This window comes from Trichomonas vaginalis, chromosome II (genome assembly GCF_026262505.1).
Source record: "Trichomonas vaginalis G3 chromosome II, whole genome shotgun sequence".
Taxonomy (NCBI): Eukaryota; Parabasalia; order Trichomonadida; family Trichomonadidae; genus Trichomonas; species Trichomonas vaginalis.
The window spans coordinates 14,608,935-14,629,527 of record NC_067204.1 but is presented as its reverse complement, the minus strand read 5'-3'; the positions used below and the strand labels follow the sequence as shown (position 1 = coordinate 14,629,527).

At 30.4% G+C, this 20,593-nt stretch overlaps 4 protein-coding genes and 8 pseudogenes across 12 annotated transcripts, besides 2 other annotated features; 6 read left to right on the top strand and 6 right to left on the bottom strand.

Annotated features, from left to right (window-relative positions):
- Nucleotides 1-17,240: part of a mobile genetic element that runs on past the window's edge.
- Nucleotides 7-832, top strand: TVAGG3_0545150 (annotated as a pseudogene). Its single transcript has one exon. A coding segment is annotated over exon 1 (826 nt).
- TVAGG3_0545140 lies at nucleotides 873-1,770 on the top strand (annotated as a pseudogene). The gene has a single exon. A coding segment is annotated over exon 1 (898 nt).
- On the top strand, nucleotides 3,780-4,935 carry TVAGG3_0545130 (uncharacterized protein; the record flags this gene model as incomplete). Its single annotated transcript, XM_051238010.1, has 1 exon — nucleotides 3,780-4,935. A coding segment is annotated over one exon (1,156 nt), but the record flags the coding sequence as incomplete, so codon positions are not given.
- On the top strand, nucleotides 4,978-5,871 carry TVAGG3_0545120 (annotated as a pseudogene). The gene has a single exon. A coding segment is annotated over exon 1 (894 nt).
- TVAGG3_0545110 (uncharacterized protein) lies at nucleotides 6,168-6,833 on the top strand (the record flags this gene model as incomplete). The annotated part of the gene is made up of 1 exon (XM_051238009.1): nucleotides 6,168-6,833. One exon carries the CDS (start codon nucleotides 6,168-6,170, stop codon nucleotides 6,831-6,833), a length of 666 nt encoding a protein of 221 aa, XP_051095833.1.
- On the top strand, nucleotides 7,873-8,935 carry TVAGG3_0545100 (annotated as a pseudogene). The gene has a single exon. A coding segment is annotated over exon 1 (1,063 nt).
- TVAGG3_0545090 (uncharacterized protein) lies at nucleotides 10,583-10,855 on the bottom strand (the record flags this gene model as incomplete). Its single annotated transcript, XM_051238008.1, has 1 exon — nucleotides 10,583-10,855. One exon carries the CDS (start codon nucleotides 10,853-10,855, stop codon nucleotides 10,583-10,585), a length of 273 nt encoding a protein of 90 aa, XP_051095832.1.
- On the bottom strand, nucleotides 11,549-12,394 carry TVAGG3_0545080 (uncharacterized protein; the record flags this gene model as incomplete). The annotated part of the gene is made up of 1 exon (XM_051238007.1): nucleotides 11,549-12,394. A coding segment is annotated over one exon (846 nt), but the record flags the coding sequence as incomplete, so codon positions are not given.
- TVAGG3_0545070 lies at nucleotides 12,625-14,300 on the bottom strand (annotated as a pseudogene). The gene has a single exon. A coding segment is annotated over exon 1 (1,676 nt).
- TVAGG3_0545060 lies at nucleotides 14,772-15,775 on the bottom strand (annotated as a pseudogene). Its single transcript has one exon. A coding segment is annotated over exon 1 (1,004 nt).
- Nucleotides 16,136-17,167, bottom strand: TVAGG3_0545050 (annotated as a pseudogene). Its single transcript has one exon. A coding segment is annotated over exon 1 (1,032 nt).
- Nucleotides 17,241-19,221: 1,981 nt separating the features above from the next.
- On the bottom strand, nucleotides 19,222-19,661 carry TVAGG3_0545030 (annotated as a pseudogene). The gene has a single exon. A coding segment is annotated over exon 1 (440 nt).
- Nucleotides 19,662-20,209: 548 nt separating this feature from the next.
- Nucleotides 20,210-20,593: part of a mobile genetic element that runs on past the window's edge.

Sequence of the window (20,593 nt, the reverse complement as noted above, 5' to 3'; positions counted from 1 at the left end):
GATTAAATGGATTTAAATTCATCCACCCCTTATGAAGAATTAGCGGGAGTATATAATACATACGTAGATGATATGATTAATGAAGCATTGAGTGATAATAGAAATGCTCTATCTAAGGAAAAATTAATGAAAATTCCATATTCTGAATGTTACTTAAATTCAATCACTGCAGCAATTGGTAAACAAAATAAAGGTAAAACATTAACGATATTAAAACAAATTATCATTATTGCTAACACTTCCCCCTATTCACATGTGTTAATTTATATCAACCGTTCAGGTTCACCTTCAGATGATACATTTGAATCTTTAAAGCATTTAATCAAAATTCCAATTATTTATTTATCACAAGAAGAAGCAGAAGATTATTTAAAAAACTTTTTAATGTATAAAGAATTATATAATACAATCAAGAAGCAAGGATTAGAGGATAAAATTATTGATAAACAACGGGATGAATTATTTGAAACACTTTCTATTTCAAATTTTGATAAAGAATTTTTGCATTCACTAATTTTTCTAGATGATGCGTGAAATCAAAACTAATAACTAATGAGAAATCATATTTTAATCAGTTATTAACTCAATGTCGACACATTCAGTGTTCATTCTTTATGGCTGTTCAATATTTCAAAGCATTAAGCACAAACATTAAATCAAACCTGTCCACCCTTTTCATTTTCAGTGGTTTAGTCGTCAACAGTTGAACGTTATGCTTTATCAAGTGAATTTACCAATGAGCATTAATGAACTTTACACACAATATCAGCAATTAGGTGAACATGGAAAAATAATAGTTGATTTAAATAAAGGAGGTGTTAAATTTGATTAACTTTTTATAATTAATTTTTATTTTTTATTTATAATTAAACATGACAGAAATAGCAAATCTTCTACAGGTTCCATTAAAACAAGGGACAAACAAAAAGGGTGCATATAATAGAACTATGAAAGTTCCAGACGGAATGAAAGAATTAGTCCACATTGTTGCCGGTCTTCAAAAGGATGTTAAACAAATGAGAAACGTTTTAACATTACCAGAAGCTCAAGCATATGCCAAACGTCATGGTCCAAATTGGGAAGCACACGAAGCAGACATTACGGGTCCAAATGGAAAACCTGATGGTATAACTGAAGTTTTCGTTACTGATGGTCAAGGTAATATTAAAGTCATAAATGGTTATAAATTAACTAACTGATTATCCTAAACGTAAAGCATATAATGAACGTTATCCTATGCAATTTGATGAAAATGGAAAAGCTGTTAAACAATACATTGGAGAAGGTGAAAATGGTCCAATTAATTCATACCGTTATAATCCATATTCTTATTTCAATGAAGAATTAAATGCTATTGAAGAGGGACCGGATGGATTACCACGATATTCTAACCAGTTTGATGGTCAATATGCAAATATTAGACCTGAAATTCCAGCTAAGAAATTCTTTAAAGTTGCTTTATTCGATCCAGTGTTCAATGAACAGAAAGAAGCAATGAAAGCAGAATTTAAACCAATTCAAGTGGCAAGAATTTCTTCATCTTCACTTTCAGAAGCGTTCAAGGAATTGATAAAGAAACCACTTTATTCTCAACAAGGTTATAACTTTGATTTAATTAAAGAAAGTGATAGACGTAAATTAGAAAAATCAGATGGTTTTAAGAATGCATGTAATGAAATGATTAAAGATATTGTAAATGATAAAATAAGACTGGAAGAAACTCAAAGCAATATCAATAACATAATTGGTGCAGTTACAAAGAAAGTATAAGCAAACAATGATGAACCTTGGGATATTACCGTAACAACTAAATAAAACTTTAAATATATTTTTCTTTTTTTTATTCAATTATAAATGAGAAGACGTTTCACAAGTCAAAAGAACACAAACGCAAAAGCAGAGATTACGGTTGGTTATAACGTAAATGATGATAAATCACGAATTATTCAAAATGTTAAAGTTAATGTTAGCCCTGAATTAACAAGGTCAGCAACACAGTCCAATTTATTAACTCGTGACTTACCGAAAAGAGGAGGAGAAAATAAAGAAGATGGAGACCCAATCATTTTATCTGAACCCGGTAAAGAACCTGTTGAAATTCCCACTTATCCAACATACCCCCCACCTCTTTCATCAAACATCGAGAACCAGGAATCTACGATTCCAGTCGCAATGCGCCATATAAAATAGACATTAATTCTGAATTAATGAAAATTTACCGTTGATATAATAATTAATAATTATGATTCAATAATAAATTTAATTGACCAATCCGGTTTAATTATTTTACCTTATGAATCATTAATTCACATTATCGCCATTCTTTGTGATGTTCAAGATTCAGACGTTAAGATTCAATTTTTCATAGATGATGAGGTTTCATGCTGCGGAACAGTTGCAAAAATAAATCCTATAAAGGATATTAGCACAATTAAGATATCAAAGAACGGAACAACAACTGAACTTCATTTAACATATAATGATATTTATAATAAAATAGTTGATGAATATAAAATATCACTTGAAAAATTCTTTGTTAAGGCTATTTAATATTCAAGCATTAACATTATCGAATAATAATCCTTTGAATCATAATCAATAATAATTGACCTTTCACCAGTTTCTATCGTTTGTTTTATTTCTTTTTGTTCCCCACTATCTGGATCGGTCATTGTAATTGTTTTTGTTATAGTATCAGCTTTATCTTTAACTTCAATCTTTTTTCCATCAGGATATTTAAACCAAAATTCCAAAAATTCGATATTGTCAATCTGTTCATATTTTAATCTATCAATTACATTTTTAATACCATCTGAAAATCTTATGAAATGGTCATTATATGGGTTTGATTGAACTAAATTTGAATGAAGTGAAATATAACCTGTTGATGAATATGACATTGACTCATATTTTCTGAAAACACTAAAATTTATAACATGAATGAATTTCTTATTCGTTGAATTTATGAATTCTTGAGGTAATCTTATTCTAGTTTTATTTATCACTGGAAAATAACGCTTTACCATATTTTTAATCGTAATAAAAATGTCAATTATCAATATTATTTCGAATAATAACTGTGAATTAAATTTAACAGTTAGCGGAATTTATAATGTTACTCTCGTTTCTGTGAGTGGTAAATTTAATCCCATTCTTTTAGACCCTTCAGATTATATATCATTTATTAAAGATGACCATGAAAAAACGTATGATATGTATATAAATAATGTGATAGCGAAATGGGATATTAACATGATTTTAAGTTATTTAAATGAATCATTTATCGTATGGTATGAAGAAAATTTTAAATCAAAACCTGATAAACTTTTTGAACTTGATGAAATAAATAACCTTATTAAATTTCCGCTGAAAATTAAATTTTGTACTCCTCATCTTCGTTCATTGTTGGGGATATTAAATTTTGAAAAAGATGTTGGGGATGTTTTGTATTCTGACACTGGTTCCAATTTCATTTTAATCAAATGTGATAAAGTTAATACCCCAATGAGATTTTCACATCAAACATTAGACCCTAACTCTTACCCATCAATACAAAACATTTTATCCATCAACTTAAACACATTTTCTTTATCATTTCCGTTTCAATTATCCGGGAATTCATTTATTCTTCATTCAAAAGATTTATCAAATATTAAATTTAGAATAACGACCTATTTGATTGTGATTTAGAATTCATGAATGAAATATTATGGCAATTTCAAATAGAAAAAATAGGTGATGAGATAACGGATTAAATATTTATTTTTAAATCATAATAAATGATTAAACAACAGCAACCACAACAACTTAAGGCACAAAGCACCCAGGTCCCTCAGACCATTACATACGCCATATATGCATATAATTCAAAGACGGCAGAACAAACGCAAAGGTTGAAATATGGAGATTTGGAGATAGTATTGAAAAATGACCATTTCGAATTCGTTTGCAAAGGTGGTGCGGTGATATCAAATATAAAAGAAATTTTATTTATGAATTCTAAAATTAAAGGTATAACGGATGATATAACATCAATTCCACCAGAAGAACAGAGATATTACGCATTAAATGCATTTCCTAAAGTTTTGAAGATTGGAAGATTTAATTTAAATGAGGAATTCATAGAAGGTTTCCTAAATGACATAATGAAGAGGGCAGATAAGGAATATGTGGATAGTGAGTTAATGAAGAAAGCAGATAAGGAATATGTGGATGAAAAAGATAATGAAATTAAAGAAATGGTTGAATGGTATCATGAATGGACATCAAAGATTTTAAAAACTAAAGCTGATACAGGATGGGTTTCAGGATGTTTAGACCTTAAAGCGGATAAAACATATGTTAACGATGAGTTAGAGAAGAAAGCAGATAAGGAATATGTGGATAGTGAGTTAATGAAGAAAGCTAATATATCATTTGTTAATGAAGAAATAAAACAATCAGAGGTCTATTTTACTCCACCATTTTTAAATTTTATGAAATCATCAGATAAAACCTTTGATATAGATTCTTTTGAATGGATATGTTTCGATGGAGTGACCATGTATTTATTTTATACAGATGGAGTGCTTTATTATTTTAAAACAAATGATTTTAAAAACTATGAATCATTTACTCCATCTGTTTTGAATCCTGATACACGAAAGCCAATCATTAATCCAAGAATTTTATATGTTGAATATAATAACGGCAAATTTATGGGAATGATAACGGTTGGAGATGATTTTTACCCTTGTTATTCATTCGATTGTATCCAATGGTTCAAATGTAATTTAAATCAAGATGCTAAATTTAAATATCCAAATAATCCTATTAGATGCGTTAATAATAAATGGGTACTAATTTATGAAGTCAATCAAATTTTCATTAGTGAGGATGGGATAAATTATTATATGTTTAGTATGATGTCATCAGATTTGAAAATTGATTATACAAGTAAGTGGTATTACATTAACAACATGTATTTTATCCTACAAAATGATAAAATTTATAGATCATCTTCAATACAACAAGGTCAATTTGAACAAATTTTTCAAGCTGATGGAGACATTGAAGCTTTATGTTATGGATCAAATGTTTATGTTCTCGTTTCAGGTGAAATGATCTATTCATATCCTGTAAGTTATAACAGACATATTTATTTATCACAGGATTTATCAAATTGGGAATTGGTTTATTCATTCACTCCAAAACTTACTCAAAATTATAGATTTACAAATTTATTTTATATTGATGGGTATTTCATTGCTTTAGGATGTGGTGATTTAGTAAATATCAGTAGTGATGGAAGAAACTGGTCTGAAATCACAAAATTTCAAGATGTTAGAAAAGCAATTTTCAAAAATAATACGTTAATATTTGATAACAAGACCAGTTTTAAATACTCACCAAATTCAATATTATATAATAAATTCAATATTCATAATGGATTAAATACAATTCTTGAGATGATTTACCCCATTGGTTCTATTATATACGTCAATGAACTCAACAAATCCAGCAACAGTTCTGGTTTTCGGTACGTGGGAGCAGATTGTAGATAAATTCCTCTATTGTGCTAATAGTTCAAAGGAAACAGGAGGTTCGAAGAAAATTAAAGAAGCAAACCTTCCACCACACACTCATACAGGAACTACAAACTTTTCTGGCGACCATAGCCACTCATTAAGAGACCACCCATTATACAACTCAGAGTATGAAGCTGGCTATGACGTTTTATCTCCAGATTATAACCATTCAGCAAAAAAGACTTTTCGACAAACTGAACCAGGAGGAAATCATTCACATACTTTCACAACAAATCCAACAGGCTTGGGTGAAGATTATATGCCACCATTTATGACTGTATTCGCATGGTACTGCATTTATTGAATGAACTAAATATATTTTATGTCTGTAATTAATTAGGTAATGAAGTAATGGATGAACTGCAAATAAAATTTTATCGTTAATGTTTACGTTAATGGTTTCAGGTTATTCAATAATGACTTATTTTTGAAGAACTGAAGGTGTCACTACGTCACCATGTGTCACTCGGTTATTTAACTTCTCTGAAAAAATGAGACAACATGACATTTTGACAACAGTCATGGAAATTTGATGCAGTTCAAAAATAAAGTTAGTTTTAAAATTATTTTTATTTTTTTATTTTGTATGTAAGAACAGAAATGTCAGTCGAAGCACAGACGTTCACGAACAAATCTAATGGCGAAACATTCACAAAAGGCACTTATAACGGTATTGAAGTCTTACGTAGAGACAAGGATGATTACATTAATGCAACAAAGATGGCAAGAGAAGCGGGAAAGTTAAACCATTTAAACAGATTTCTCAATAGTGCTAAAATGCAGGAAATTCTTGAGTTTTGGTTGAAAGAATACGGTGGAGCCAAAAGTGGCTCGACCTCAAAACAAGCATTTTATGAGCTTACAAAGGGTGTTATAAATGAATTCAAAGGTATTTACATACATCCTGACCTCGTTCATTTTGTTGCTGAATGGTGCTCTGTAAAGTATGCATTTTATGTCAAAGATATTATGGACTCCATAGACAAGAAAGTTCATGAGAAATTAGATGAAGAAGAACTCGAAGATACAGTAGAGAATGCTAAACATTTGTTTGAAGAAGAAGTTAGAAAAACGTGTGAAAAACAATTAGAACATGAACGTGAGATATGTTATGGTTATAGAGATTCTTCATACGAACTAGACCAATGGGAACAAGAAGATTTAAAGAGAGAATTTAGAGAATATGAACTCGCTAAGATAGCATTAGAAACTGCAGAAAAGAAGTTAAAAGTTTGGGGTCGTTTTGTACAAAAATATTGTGAGTAAATGAACCATTTATTTTTGTCATAAACGACCAAAAATATATTTTATCGTTAATGGTTTCAGGTTATTCAATAATGACTTATTTTTGAAGAACTGAAGGTGCTACCATGTTACCATGTGCTACCAGGTCAATGAACTTCTTTTAAAAAATGAGACAACATGACATTTAGACAACAACACAGGAGGAAGGCATTCATGAATTATTTTTGAAGAACTGGAGGTGTCACCAGGTCACTCGGTTATTTAACTCATGACATTTAGACAACAACACAGGTTATTCAATAATGACTTATTTTTGAAGAACTGAGGGTGCTACCATGTTACCATGTGCTACCAGGTCAATGAACTTCTCTGAAAAAATGAGACAACATGACATTTAGACAACAACACAGGAGGAAGGCATTCATGACTTATTTTTGAAGAACTGAGGGTGCTACCATGTTACCATGTGCTACCAGGTCAATGAACTTCTCTGAAAAAATGTGACAACATGACATTTTGACAACATTTACGAAAATTTGATGCAGTCCAAAAATAAAGTTAGTTTTAAAATTATTTTTATTTTTTTATTCCTATATAAATGACAGCAACAAACAGCAACAACAGCAACTATATCGTTTCTGATGAAAAAGTTATTGATTCATTAGTTGAGGAATTAGTTGTGGCAGAAACTAAAACCCTCAACGAAAGAATTGGTGAAAACAAGATTGATTTACATAACTACCTCAAACATGATGGAGGAAGAGGAAGGAAAACTGGTATGGCTTTATTAGTAAATAAAATTTCAAATTTAACGATTATAGATGTTGATATCAATAAATCATACAATGATGAACTTAAAGAAACAGTTAGAAAAGACATTTTATCAAAACTTTCGGATAAAGATGTTATCGTTAAAACCGCTTCAGGAGGTCTTCACATTTATTGCAACACTAATTTCTTCTATGCAGTTTCGAACAGAATGATTAAATGTTATTCCTGCAATGATTATGATATTGACATAATGACTTCTATTGATGATTCAAAGCGTTCATTAGTAGTTATGGCTGATTCAAGAGTTCGCAAGAATGCATCAGAACCAATCAATACATACTCATTCATTCGTGGAAGTTATGATTCAACATTAACCAGAACAGTGAATGATATATTAAATGATTTGAATATTAAGGTAAAAGTTGAACAGAAGAATGAAGAAATAAAGAGTATAATGAATGAAAACAAAGATGTAAACATTGACGATAAACTTGCCCAGAGCATAGTTGATGGCATCTGTGATTTTGAAGTACATAATGACGGTGGAAACATGAATTTAGAAAAAGAAGTTACATTATTCACACTGTTTCAAGCAATTAATTCGTTACCGGATCATTTAATTAATGAAGCATACGATAACGTTTATAACTTCTGCAGTTTAACAGAAAATGCAAAAAGTAATTTTGAAAAAGCACGTGGTAGATATGCACATTTAATGACTTCTCCATTTGTTTTGGTGAAGATTCTAAAACTTTATCAAAAGGAATATTATGATGAATATGTTTTACCTTTATTACGTAAGCCAAAAATAACATTTGATATCAAACTTGATGACTCGTTTTTGATAACAGATATTAGACAAGGCTGAAAATCATCAGTATAAAAACAGTTCTGAAGTAATTGAGGATTTATCACGTGTAATCCGTTTTGTAGATTGTGGAAATAAATATTTCATTCAAAAGGACTATAATATCCACGATAAAATGAATCAAATATCATTCGTTCTTCAATCAAACATGAAAGAGTCACTCAAAATGATTAAATTATTTAAAGAAGAAGGTAAAACCATAACAGCATGGGATGTACTACTAAATCAATTATCCTCATTAACCGTTAAGGGTGTTTGCTTTAAATCTGATTCCCCAGATGTTTTCTCAACGTTTCAGGGTTATAAATACAACATTCTTGAAAAACCAGATTACTCAAAAATTGAGATGTTTATGAATTTCATTAAGAAGCCATTTGTGATAATAACGATGAAGTGTATAAATACCTTCTCGGCTGGATTGCATCAATGATTCAACATCCTGGAATCAAGAATGAAACAGCAATTATTTTGAAAGGACTTCAGGGAACAGGTAAAACAGATTTACAGACATTATTTCTGAACTTCTCGCTGGTTATTCATGTAAAAACATTACTGAAATAGGTGAGCTAACGGGTAATTTCAACTCAGTAGTTGAGAATAAAATGTTTCTTGTACTTAATGAACTCAAGAATGTAGGTGAAGATAGACTTGCAAACTTCAACGCTTTGAAATCAATTATTACGGATAATGAGATAAGAATTAATGAAAAGAATCAACCCAGAAGAACTGCTCAGAATGTTGCAAACTTCATTTTCGTAACTAACAATGTTTACCCTGTCAAAATTGAAGTTGGAGACAGAAGATATGTAGTTTTAAGAGTTAATGGTAAATTTAAGGGTCAATTTGATTACTTCAAGAATTTAATGGATTCATGCACTAAGGAATTTTATGATAACCTTTTAACATATTTTATGCAATATGACCTTTCATCATTTAATGTACGAATCATACCGATGACTGAAGCCAAACAAGATTTAATCGAGTTATCAACAAATCCTTTAGATGTATGGATAAATACACATTATGATGAATTGTGTACAGGTATGACGTGTGAAAATGCGCTATTCTGCAAACCATCAGACATGAAAGACAAGAATTTCAAATGAGTATTAAGGATAAATGTGATAGGAAACATAGAAGAATAGACGGTAAACAAACATGGTGTTATGTTTTGAAAGAAGAAATGAAAGGATTATATAAACAGCTTGAACCAAACGATAATGAGGATTCATTTACTGACGATGAAATACCTGTAAATGATGCTTTATAAAGTATGATTGGAATTTATTTTTGCATTAATCCTCCTCTGTTGTTGTCTAAATGTCATGTTGTCTCATTTTTTCAGAGAAGTTCATTGACCTGGTAGCACATGGTAACATGGTAGCACCCTCAGTTCTTCAAAATAAGTCATGAATGCCTTCTCCTGTGTTGTTGTCTAAATGTCATGTTGTCTCATTTTTTCAGAGAAGTTCATTGACCTGGTAGCACATGGTAACATGGTAGCACCCTCAGTTTTCAAAAATAAGTCATGAATGCCTTCCTCCTGTGTTGTTGTCTAAATGTCATGTTGTCTCATTTTTTCAGAGAAGTTCATTGACCTGGTAGCACATGGTAAATGGTAGCACCCTCAGTTCTTCAAAAATAAGTCATGAATGCCTTCCTCCTGTGTTGTTGTCTAAATGTCATGTTGTCTCATTTTTTCAGAGAAGTTCATTGACCTGGTAGCACATGGTAACATGGTAGCACCCTCAGTTCTTCAAAAATAAGTCATGAATGCCTTCCTCCTGTGTTGTTGTCTAAATGTCATGTTGTCTCATTTTTTCAGAGAAGTTAAATGACCTGGTAGCACATGGTAACATGGTAGCACCTTCAGTTCTTCAAAAATAATTAATTATTGAATAACCTAAAAACCATTAACGTAAACCATTAACGATAAAATAAGTGATAACAAATTTTTATTTTTATCATAAATGAATACCCCACAAGCTCAAAATTTACCACGAATTATAACAAGGGAGGAAATGATAAAAATGATGCAAGAATATGTTAAAAATAACAAACCACTAAAATTGAGAAAATGTGGTTATGCAGTAATGATGGAAAGAGAGATGTTGTCAAAGAGAAATAAAAATTAAATTTGGATAGAGTTTAAAAATTCATCTTTATTAAATTCATCTCTTCCAAGCAATTTATTTATTCTATTAAATTCTTTTATTTTTGTTTCACATAGTTTAAGGATTGAACGGTAGGTTTCTAATTTTTCGATTATTTCTTTCCTCTCTTTATCGTTTTCAGCCCCACCACATTGCGGCTTCTTTTTATAATAGCATATTTTTGATTTAATTCTGTTTAGTTTCTTTTTATATTCATCGTCTGGACTCTTGACTGCTTTGTTGTCACTCATTTCTTACGAAATAAAAAAAATTAAATATTATTTAAATATAATGGAGTAATAAAATAAATCGGAATTTCTATTAATTTATTGTCAACTTCAACTAATGCATTGCCGTTAATATATCTAACAAATTCAGCTATTGTGTCAAATCTTCGTCTTCTTTTTGTCATTGATTTATCAGTTTTTCCATAATCGAGATGAATCAAAACTTTATCCCTTGTTTAAAATTCATGAGCCCCGAATTAATTTGTTCACGTTTAACATCATTCAACTTTCCATTTGCTTTCTAATATATTCCCATTCTTTTGAAATATCATTTTTCATTTCCACGGGTTTCATGTTTATAGTTCTATGCCATGTATTATTGTAATAATATACTAACTGCTGTATGATGGAGTCATGATTTCCATCCCAGTATATCTGACCGTTAACCCCTAACGCATCTCTAAGAGTTCTCATTACCGCATCAACTATTTTATTATGAAACGTATATGGAGAGGATGAAAAGTAAAAATTAATTTGTGGGAAATAATGAGTCATAGCTGCCTGAAATCCTTTATCACCATCACCCCTGATATTATCTACTCTTTCATGATCTAGTAAGTATTGAATAGCTCTTCTTGTTTCCTGTTCTGTTTTCCCTTTCACCGGAATGCAATATAAATATCTAGTGTTAATGTTAATGGCAAATAAATAAGTAACGTTTCCTTTTGAATATTCCAGATGATCGATTTCGTATGAATATGGATATGGAGCAAATGAAGGGCGACTAAATTTTTCCTTTAACGGTTGAATTTTCGGGTCAATTGGTTTATTTAATATCTTGAAATCCTTTTTAAAATCTTTTTGCTTCTTTAATGTTTGAAATGGATATAATAAAGTGAATGATGAAGGATTAACTGAAGGAGGAGGCGGTACTGTCGTTGGAGGTTTTGGTGTTGCAGGTGGTTTAATTTTATCTGCTTTGATTTTGGATTTCATTCCTTCCTTCATTAATTCTGGATGTATTTTATTCATTTGTTTTAAATATGCTGTATATAAAGGTTTGATATACTTTCCCGCTTCGAGTTTATGTTGAAGGATGAATTCCAAAAGTTGATCTTCATTTAAAAGTCGGGTTGAATATGGTTTAACTAATGAATCATAAATTAAAGCTTGTGCATCATTTATGGTCTGAAGGACCTGGGTGTTTTGTTCCTTTGGTTTTTGTTCCTTTGGTTTTTGTGGCTCAGGATTATATAATTTATATAATTCATCAATATCTTCTTCTGTTAATACTTTATTTTTGAAATCTTTCAACTGTTTAAGCTGTGATTTAGTTTTTCCCTTTGAATATTCATTATTTTTAATTTTGTCTTTAATTTCAGAAATTATTTTATTATGATATTTCAAAATTTCATTTTTATAATATGGATAATAATATTCCATATCATCACCCGTTATATTATTATTATATTTTTGGAGATATGATTTTAATTCATAATAACTAAGAAATTTTTGATTAAGTACTAAATCAGCAATTAAATTTTTTAAATCTGTGTTATCCATTTATATAAAAATAAAATCAATGTTTTAAGGGTGCCCACCTCTTTGAATCATAGTATCAAAACCATCATTAACGGTTCCTTTTGTCTCTTCTGTGGTATTTTATTAAATAAATGGCATACAACATCCATTTTCACAACATACAGCCTTAGTGTGTGCTCCTGTTAATGCAGTCTTACCAATTGTTAAGCGAGTCATTGACCCATTTTTAAGTTGTAAATTAATATTCTGACCATCAAATATCAATTTATCATTTATTATATCCAAATAATTTTTAGGTGTTAATTGTTTATTTTGTCGTAAACTAACACCTTTCATTTTTTGTGCAATCTTTTTAAAATCACTTCCATCAATTGAACCGTTGAATGATGTATAACACTTAGGACATAAAGCAACCATGTTATCACCTTGTTTCTCAATTGCTAAACCCAATAACTTCTTCTCATGTGCTTTTTCTTCAGCTTTATTCTTTAATTTAGGTTTAAATTTCTCATCAAAACAGAAGAAATCAAATGGTGCGAATTTGAAAATGTTTTTATCATAAAATTGTTTATCGTAACAATTGCTTGAAATGCTTGAGTGTTAGGAAGATTTGGGTCGCCAGCGATTGCCCAATAAGATGAATCAGTATCACCTTCAATGAAATGAAAACGATTAACATTCATGCATTTATACATAAAATCATAAATGAAAACCAAATACCAGTATTTAGCATTATCTAAAGTGAAGAATGCCTCTTGTAAACATGTATCACATCTATAAAATCTATCTTTGAGCATCACTTGATATGTATCTTCACTATTTCTCTTATGTTTTTAAACTTATTTGACATACATGCAACGCGTGCCTTCTGTGCATTCATTATTTTAGTCTTTGCGTAATTTTGTGTATTCATTGCATCGTAACCATATGATCCATTAAGTGAAATCTTGCAAAATAAACTTTTTCCTTTATTTCCTTCTAATTCAGCCTTTTGTCTTTCGTTCATAAATTCGTTCGCAAATTCATTAAAACAAGTGTTTTTCGTAAATGTTAAAATTGATTGAATATCATCAATGATAAAATGAAATCTGTCTATTAGATACCAAAGATAATAAGAAGAAAATGGTTGATATTGGTTGTGTGTTGATGCTAACTGAGTTAATTTTCTCTGTTTCTGGTCAACTGGTAGATTGTTTGATTTCATGTAATTATACATAAAACTGCCAATTGTTTTTTCATCTGTGATAATATCTAAGTTTCTTATTATCGGTAAAAAGTTTATGTAATCATTAATGTATTTTTCATCAATGTGACCCTTTACTTCAGCCACGAATAAAGTATTTTTCTTCTTAATAATTCCCAGTGCTTTTGCTTTCTTTGTTGCTGTATCACAAATGATAACACCATTCAATCTTCCCGGCATATACATTTTATGGTCAGTATATTGAATGAAATCATGAGGATTAGATGAAAATGATGAAGGATATAATGAATTAAAGTCAACTCCAACGAAATGAGTCATAATGTTGGTGGTGTCCTCATTTGATACAGTTTTAGTTTCTGGATTATATGAAAGTTTATTAATGTGCGTGATTCCTTTAAGATTAACACGATGTTGAACATTTGATAGACCACCAGTAATTCCATTACGGAGAATGTGATAAGCTTCAACTGAATCTAAAGTCATTGGTAAATTATTTTTTAATGCATAATTTCTTAAATTGATTCTTAAACGTTGAACATCTTCATCTTTATTTGATTTTACGACATTGCAATAACAACACATTAACTGACAATTTTCTTTGGTATGTGGTTTTTCATTATCGATTCTATCCAATGTTGGTTTATTTGCATATGTAAACGCTTTACCACACATTTTGCATTTAGATGAAAGGATTAAATCGTGATAGTATTGATAGTCATCCATTGAAACATTGTTTTTGTATCTCTTTTCGCTTTTCATCTTGTTTCTTATATGATTCAATTTTATATTTCCAATACTTTTTTGTTAATTCAAAACTTGATTCCACATTTTCTTCTTCTGGATATGTTTCGTTAGGATTGAAGTTCTTATATGCTAACGCGTAACGAATCATTGATGCATTCGATGATAAAGAAAGATTATGAAGCATGTCAATTTTATAAACAAATGTTTCTTCGATAATTTTATCAATTGGGTCAATCATAATTTCAACGTCTTTATTGCAATAATGAATAAAATATTCTAATCTATTCTTAAAATTTTTAGCATCATTGAGATATATTTGATAATCTGAATCGGATATTGTTTCTTGTGTTAATGCTGAATAAAATGAATCTTGAGTGAATGGTTCCTTTTTATATAATTCTCTTCGTAATTCTCCCATGTGATGAATTGATAAGGGAAAAAGGATTTAACACGTGATTTATTGTTTCCGAAATCTTGAGTGAATTGGTCTAATGTTCCACCCGCTATATAATTTCTGATGTCAATAAATCTTAATTCATATGGACAGTTTGTTTTCTTTACTATGATTGCTTAAATTGAGAAGAAGAACCCAGCATTGATTTTATCTTCCATTTTGCAGTATTTAAATCACGAAGAATTAAATTTAAATCAAACTTTCCCGAATTAAAACCAATGATATTCACTTTATTAAATTCTTCATCTAAAAGCTCTTTCATTGCTTCCTTTTGTTTCTCATTTAATGTATTCATTAATTCTTCATATTGTTCAATATTTGATTTAGCAACTAATGAACAGGTTGAAAATAAAAATTCAATCCAATCAGAGATGAACGAATCACTTGATGTTAAGCAAAAATTCCTCGTAAATGTTTTATCACGGTCTACGACCTCGCCGCTTTGCGGCTTTATTTTGACAGTTGATGATACCATAAATGGTTTTAAGTAAGCGTTCAAAGTTGCACATTCAGAAAGTTGAAGTTCTTCTTTAGTCTCTAATGTTTCGAAGTCAAAAGTAATATAATATCTTGTTGGTTTATAATATTCCTGCAAATTATGTGCTAATAGCCATTGATATATCTTCTGTTTCGTGATATGTGGTGCATATGGTTGTTGTGTGTTTTGCAATTGAACGTCTTGAATTAATCTTCCATTATTTTCTTTACATTTCTCACAATGTTTTAAAAATCTTCTTTGGTTTTTCCTTTCTGGATCATCACGGATAGAATAAACTTCTTCTTTGCAAAAGGGGCAAACTTTATATCCTGTGAGTGCTTCAACGTCTGTAATTCTGTCAGCGTGAAGTTTTCCACATGGACTCTGTGTTAATAAAATATTTACTGTTTCAAATTCTGGATCTATCATTATTGATTCCACTAATGGAAAGTCTACCTTGTTAATGTCTACGTCTTCTGGTTGAGGGTCACAATAATAAAAATCAATATTAACGTTTAACATTCTTGCTAATCTCACTTTCTGATGAAATGTCAAATCCTTCATATGCATCTATGGCTTCATTTAAATAACTTCTACGAGTTTTAGGATTAACACCATCAGGAATGTTATAGAAGCGTTTAAATAACCTTCTACCTTCTCTTATTTGATTATCATTCATTTTAGCTGTTCCATTTTTGTTCATTTATGTAAGAATAAAAAAAAAAATAAATAAAAATAAAGTTTATTTTTTTAAAGTCCGAGACTCAGAGAGTCCAGGGCTAAAGTCCATAAAATGAATTAAGAACACATAAATTTTTATCATCTGCGACGTGACGAATACATTTTAATTTACTCAAGAATGCGTACCCTGATACATTAAATCTAATTCCTGTCTTATTTAATTTCACAACTTTGAAAAGGAATGTATGAATAGCTATAAAATGATGAGATGATGTTTTATGGGTTGCTTCCATTTTTTCTGAAATAAATGAATAAATATAATGTTTATAAGTTTTCATATCTTTTATGTTCTTAATAACGAATGGTATAGACCTTTCAACTTCGTCTTCCTTCGGTGCTGTTCTTTCATATGAAACATTATTGGTATCTTCAATAATGAAACCACAATCGCATAAAATTTTATATGTTCCAATTGTTTCTTTTGATATTTTATCTAACAAATCAAAAACTTTATCAACACCTGTACATTTATTTAAATAATAATTTGTGTAAATATCATGGTCTTCTTTCTTAATCGTATTTGTTGCATATGTTACATTTTTCAGTGCTTTTTTGAATTTTTCAGAATCAAGAGGAGGTGAAAGTAATATACATGGATAATCTCCATCGTCAATAAATGAACTTATGTTTATGAATAAATTTTGTGCCTTCTTCTGAAAGTGTTTCGTCAATATCACCATCTAATAAATTTTTAGTAGATTCCAAAAAGTAATTTTTATATCTTTCCTCATGTGATTTTTGAACTTCTGATTCTGAAGCTGGGATATTCATTAAACCCTCTACTTCATTCTCAGCATTTCTCAATTCCTTAATTTTTTCATCTATTTCATTTCTTAATTGTTCCAATTTCTCAATCTCATCGTTATAATATTCATCTTGTTTAATTTTTTCTTCAAAATATTCAGGAGGTGTTTCAAGGCTCTCTGAGCCCAGGTCCTCTGGACCATAAAGAGGAATATTCTCCTGTTTTTCAACTTTTTTGGGATATAAATATCTCATTATAGCCTTTTTAGTAATTGGTCCGTTATATTTAAATTCATTCAACAATCTGGGAAACTCTTTCACATTCTGCATATATGTTGGATAAGAACCGTCTCCAAAATTTTCTAAAATATTTTCTAATTCTGAATTAGTGAACTTTAAAGATTTCAATGAATTAGTTGTTATACTCATTTATTATAAAATAAAAATAAAAAAATAAATTTAACTTAGTTTTAATTTTACGTAAGAAGTCAATTTTTTAAATCTTGATTTATTCAAAAAGTAAGAATAAAAACCGTAAGAATCATACATTTTTTACTTCATATGTTAAAAAAAATGATACAAAATCGTTCAATATTGTATGAATTCTTACGTTTACAAAAAAAGTCACACAACCCTTCAACATAAAAAAAAAGGTAGTGGGGCTTCCAGGCACTTCGTGCCCTCTAGCCCGAAGATGTTTAGTATAAATGAAGTTTTTATTCGGAAAATTGTTAGTCTTCTGGTTGAATTCGGAGGTCCTTCTTCTTCCTCCATTGCTTCTGGGAAGAAGCCTTCTTCTGGGTCGAAAACATTATATAATGTGTCGCTTTTCACAAATTATATATGTTTTTCATGCTTTGTCCACTTTTCTGTCACTTTTCAGGAAAAACATTTTTATTATTATATATAAATGAATTTTACAAAACCTCCGTTACCGTTCTTTGGAAATAAGAGTAAATGTAAAGATATTATATTGAGAGAACTTAAGAAACTACCGAATGGTCTAACATTTGTAGATTTGTTCGGTGGAAGTTTCTATATATCCCATTTGTGCCATACAATATTCCCAGACTCAAAGATTATATGCAATGACTTCGACAACTATATGGACCGTCTCAAACATATTCCAGACACAAACAATATATTGAAAGAGTTAAAAGAAAAGATACCTATAGGTAAGATGGAACGTATACCATTAGATAAGAAAAATATTGTGAGAGAGGTTTTGAAAAAAGCAGAATATATAGACTGGGATAGTATATCTGCTAGACTATTATATAGTGGTTCTATAAGAGTTCATGACATTGAAAACATTTGTCAAACGTTTTATATCTTAACTATACAAATGTTTTCAAGAGGACATAGAAATATATTGAGGGTATGAGTTTGTGAGATGTCGTTGGACAGAGTTGTATGAAAAATATAAAGACAAGGAAAATGTTTTCTTTATAGTGGACCCGCCGTTCTATAACACATGGGATTTTCAATACCAAGTAGACTGGACTTTGAGAGACTCTTTAGAAACTTTAGACGTTATACATAACTCCATGCTTTTACTTTACATCCGATAAAAGTGGTTTGGAAACCGTTATGAAATGGTTAGAGGAATACATGACTATGAGTTTAGATATGACAAGATAGAATATGAGAGAGGTCCTATAAACTGGAGAAAGTGTCATAACAAAGAAATTTTATTAGTAAGTAAATGTGGTTTGAAATAGGCTACTTGTTTTAGGTTTTTTCCATTGTGTCATTTATTTATTTGACGTGGCAGAAAAGTACAGAGAATATGAAGATGAACCAATGCCTGCAAATGTTCAGCATATGTACTCGTAAGAGATATTTTTATCTAATATTAAATGGACGCACAGAACTTAGCGAATGCACAGCAACCTGGACAACCAAACCCAGAGAATTCCAAATGAAGTTAGAATACAAACTGCAATGGCAAACTATGGTCAAGTGCCAACAGATGTACAAATGCAAACTGCCTGTCAAATGACGCTGCGTTAGGTTTGCCACATGGTATGCAAATATGAGATGGAAAGAGTTTTATACAAACCCTGAAGTGGGATATAAACAACTTTATGCAGATGACGCGAACACAGGAGTTGACCCAGAATATGTTTTCTACCAGAGGAGAAAACAGAATGTATGAGCTCCAGTTAAAGAATGCTATGGAACTCAACAGGAAACGTAAGAGACTAGGCGGACATTAGATTTTTACATATAGTAAAATGGGTTTCTTCAGTAGTATTGGAAACTTCTTTCGAAATGTTGGAAGAGGTATATGGAATGGAATAAAAACCGTAGGAAGAGGAATTTGGAACGGAGTCAAAAATATTGGTAAAAGAGTAGGTCAGTTCGTTGGTATTATACCTAAAGACCCTGAACCAGAAGAACAAGCTCCTGTTATACAACAGCCTGAACCTGCCCACAGTCTAGTTGGCAACCAAATCCAACACCTCAACCGTATTAAAAAGTTATATTTTTACCGTTCGATAGTAGTTGTATATGAAACTAAGTTCTAAGTAAAACGCATGGTATAATGGAATTATTCTTTTTCTTCCATCTGTAGTAACCATACTTGAAAGTCTGAAATACTTCCACTTGGTGGTTCGTATAACTTTGTAGGTTTTTCGTAAAAGTCATTTGCCAAGCATAAGAAAGAGTTTTGGGCGCCAGAAAATGAAGCATGAACAATAATAGCAGCTGGGTCGAAAACATTTTCATATGTTCCATTAGGGTTTTCGACTTCATAAAAGTCTGGGTGTACTGGATATGCTGCAGGCTGATTTAACATCCTCATAAATCTATACCATGCCAAGTTGTTATATTTTGTAGAAATATAAACGTTTTCTCCAAGGTCTTCTATTCTATTGATTTTAACAGTTGCATTTTTCCTGTCATAAATAATATCGAGATGGTACTCTCCCTCGTCAATGTTATACTGGTTTGCATATTCGATATAGATATCGTTTATTTTTTTTCTTGAAAAGCTTGAAGAGTTGTTTCTAAGTTTACAAGCAAACTAACTTGTAAAAGTTTTCCCTGTTCAAATTTCTCATACATACGTTTTTCTTTGTTATAGTATCGAACTTCAAAACCGACCGTAAATGGGAAACCATGTATGGCTTCTGAAATGAACTTCATTCTACGAAAGCCAATAGCTTTTGTGACGGATGGGTCTCTTAGCCATCTTAATGGGTAGTCAAAACGATAGCTTCATGCTTTACGGTCTCTGTCTCAAACTTTTGACCGACATTAGTAAAAAGTTCATCTAATGGTTTAGTTGTAGCAACTCTTGAATTTTCTTTTTCTATTGAAAGCATATTTTATCTAGAATAAAAATGTCAAATGAAACAGCGTCTATGAGAGAAATACAACACAACCGACAACTCATTATGCAAGCTCTAAATAAGAACAACAACAAACTTTTCAAACTACTCTAAGATATCTGAGTCATTGAAAGAAGGAAATTAAAACTGACATTAAACCCAATGACAGATGAGTTTCTATTTCAAGACAAGAACAATACTGTCTGTATAAATCCAACAAAAGGAACTTTAAACGAGAAACCTATAAATGAACTTCTTTTGAAAGCAGATGTTGACAACAAAGCTGACAAAGAATATGTAGACGATGCAATAGCAAAAGAAGAAGAAAGAGCTAACAATGCTTATGCAACAAAAGAACATACTCATCCTGAACTAGCAGACAAAAAATATGTTGACAATAAAATGTCAAGTGAAGTGACAAGAGCTGAAAACGAATATTCTAAAAAGACTCATACACATTCTATATCTGAAATAACAGACTTAAACGTTAGCCTTGAAAAGAAAGCGGATAAGGAAT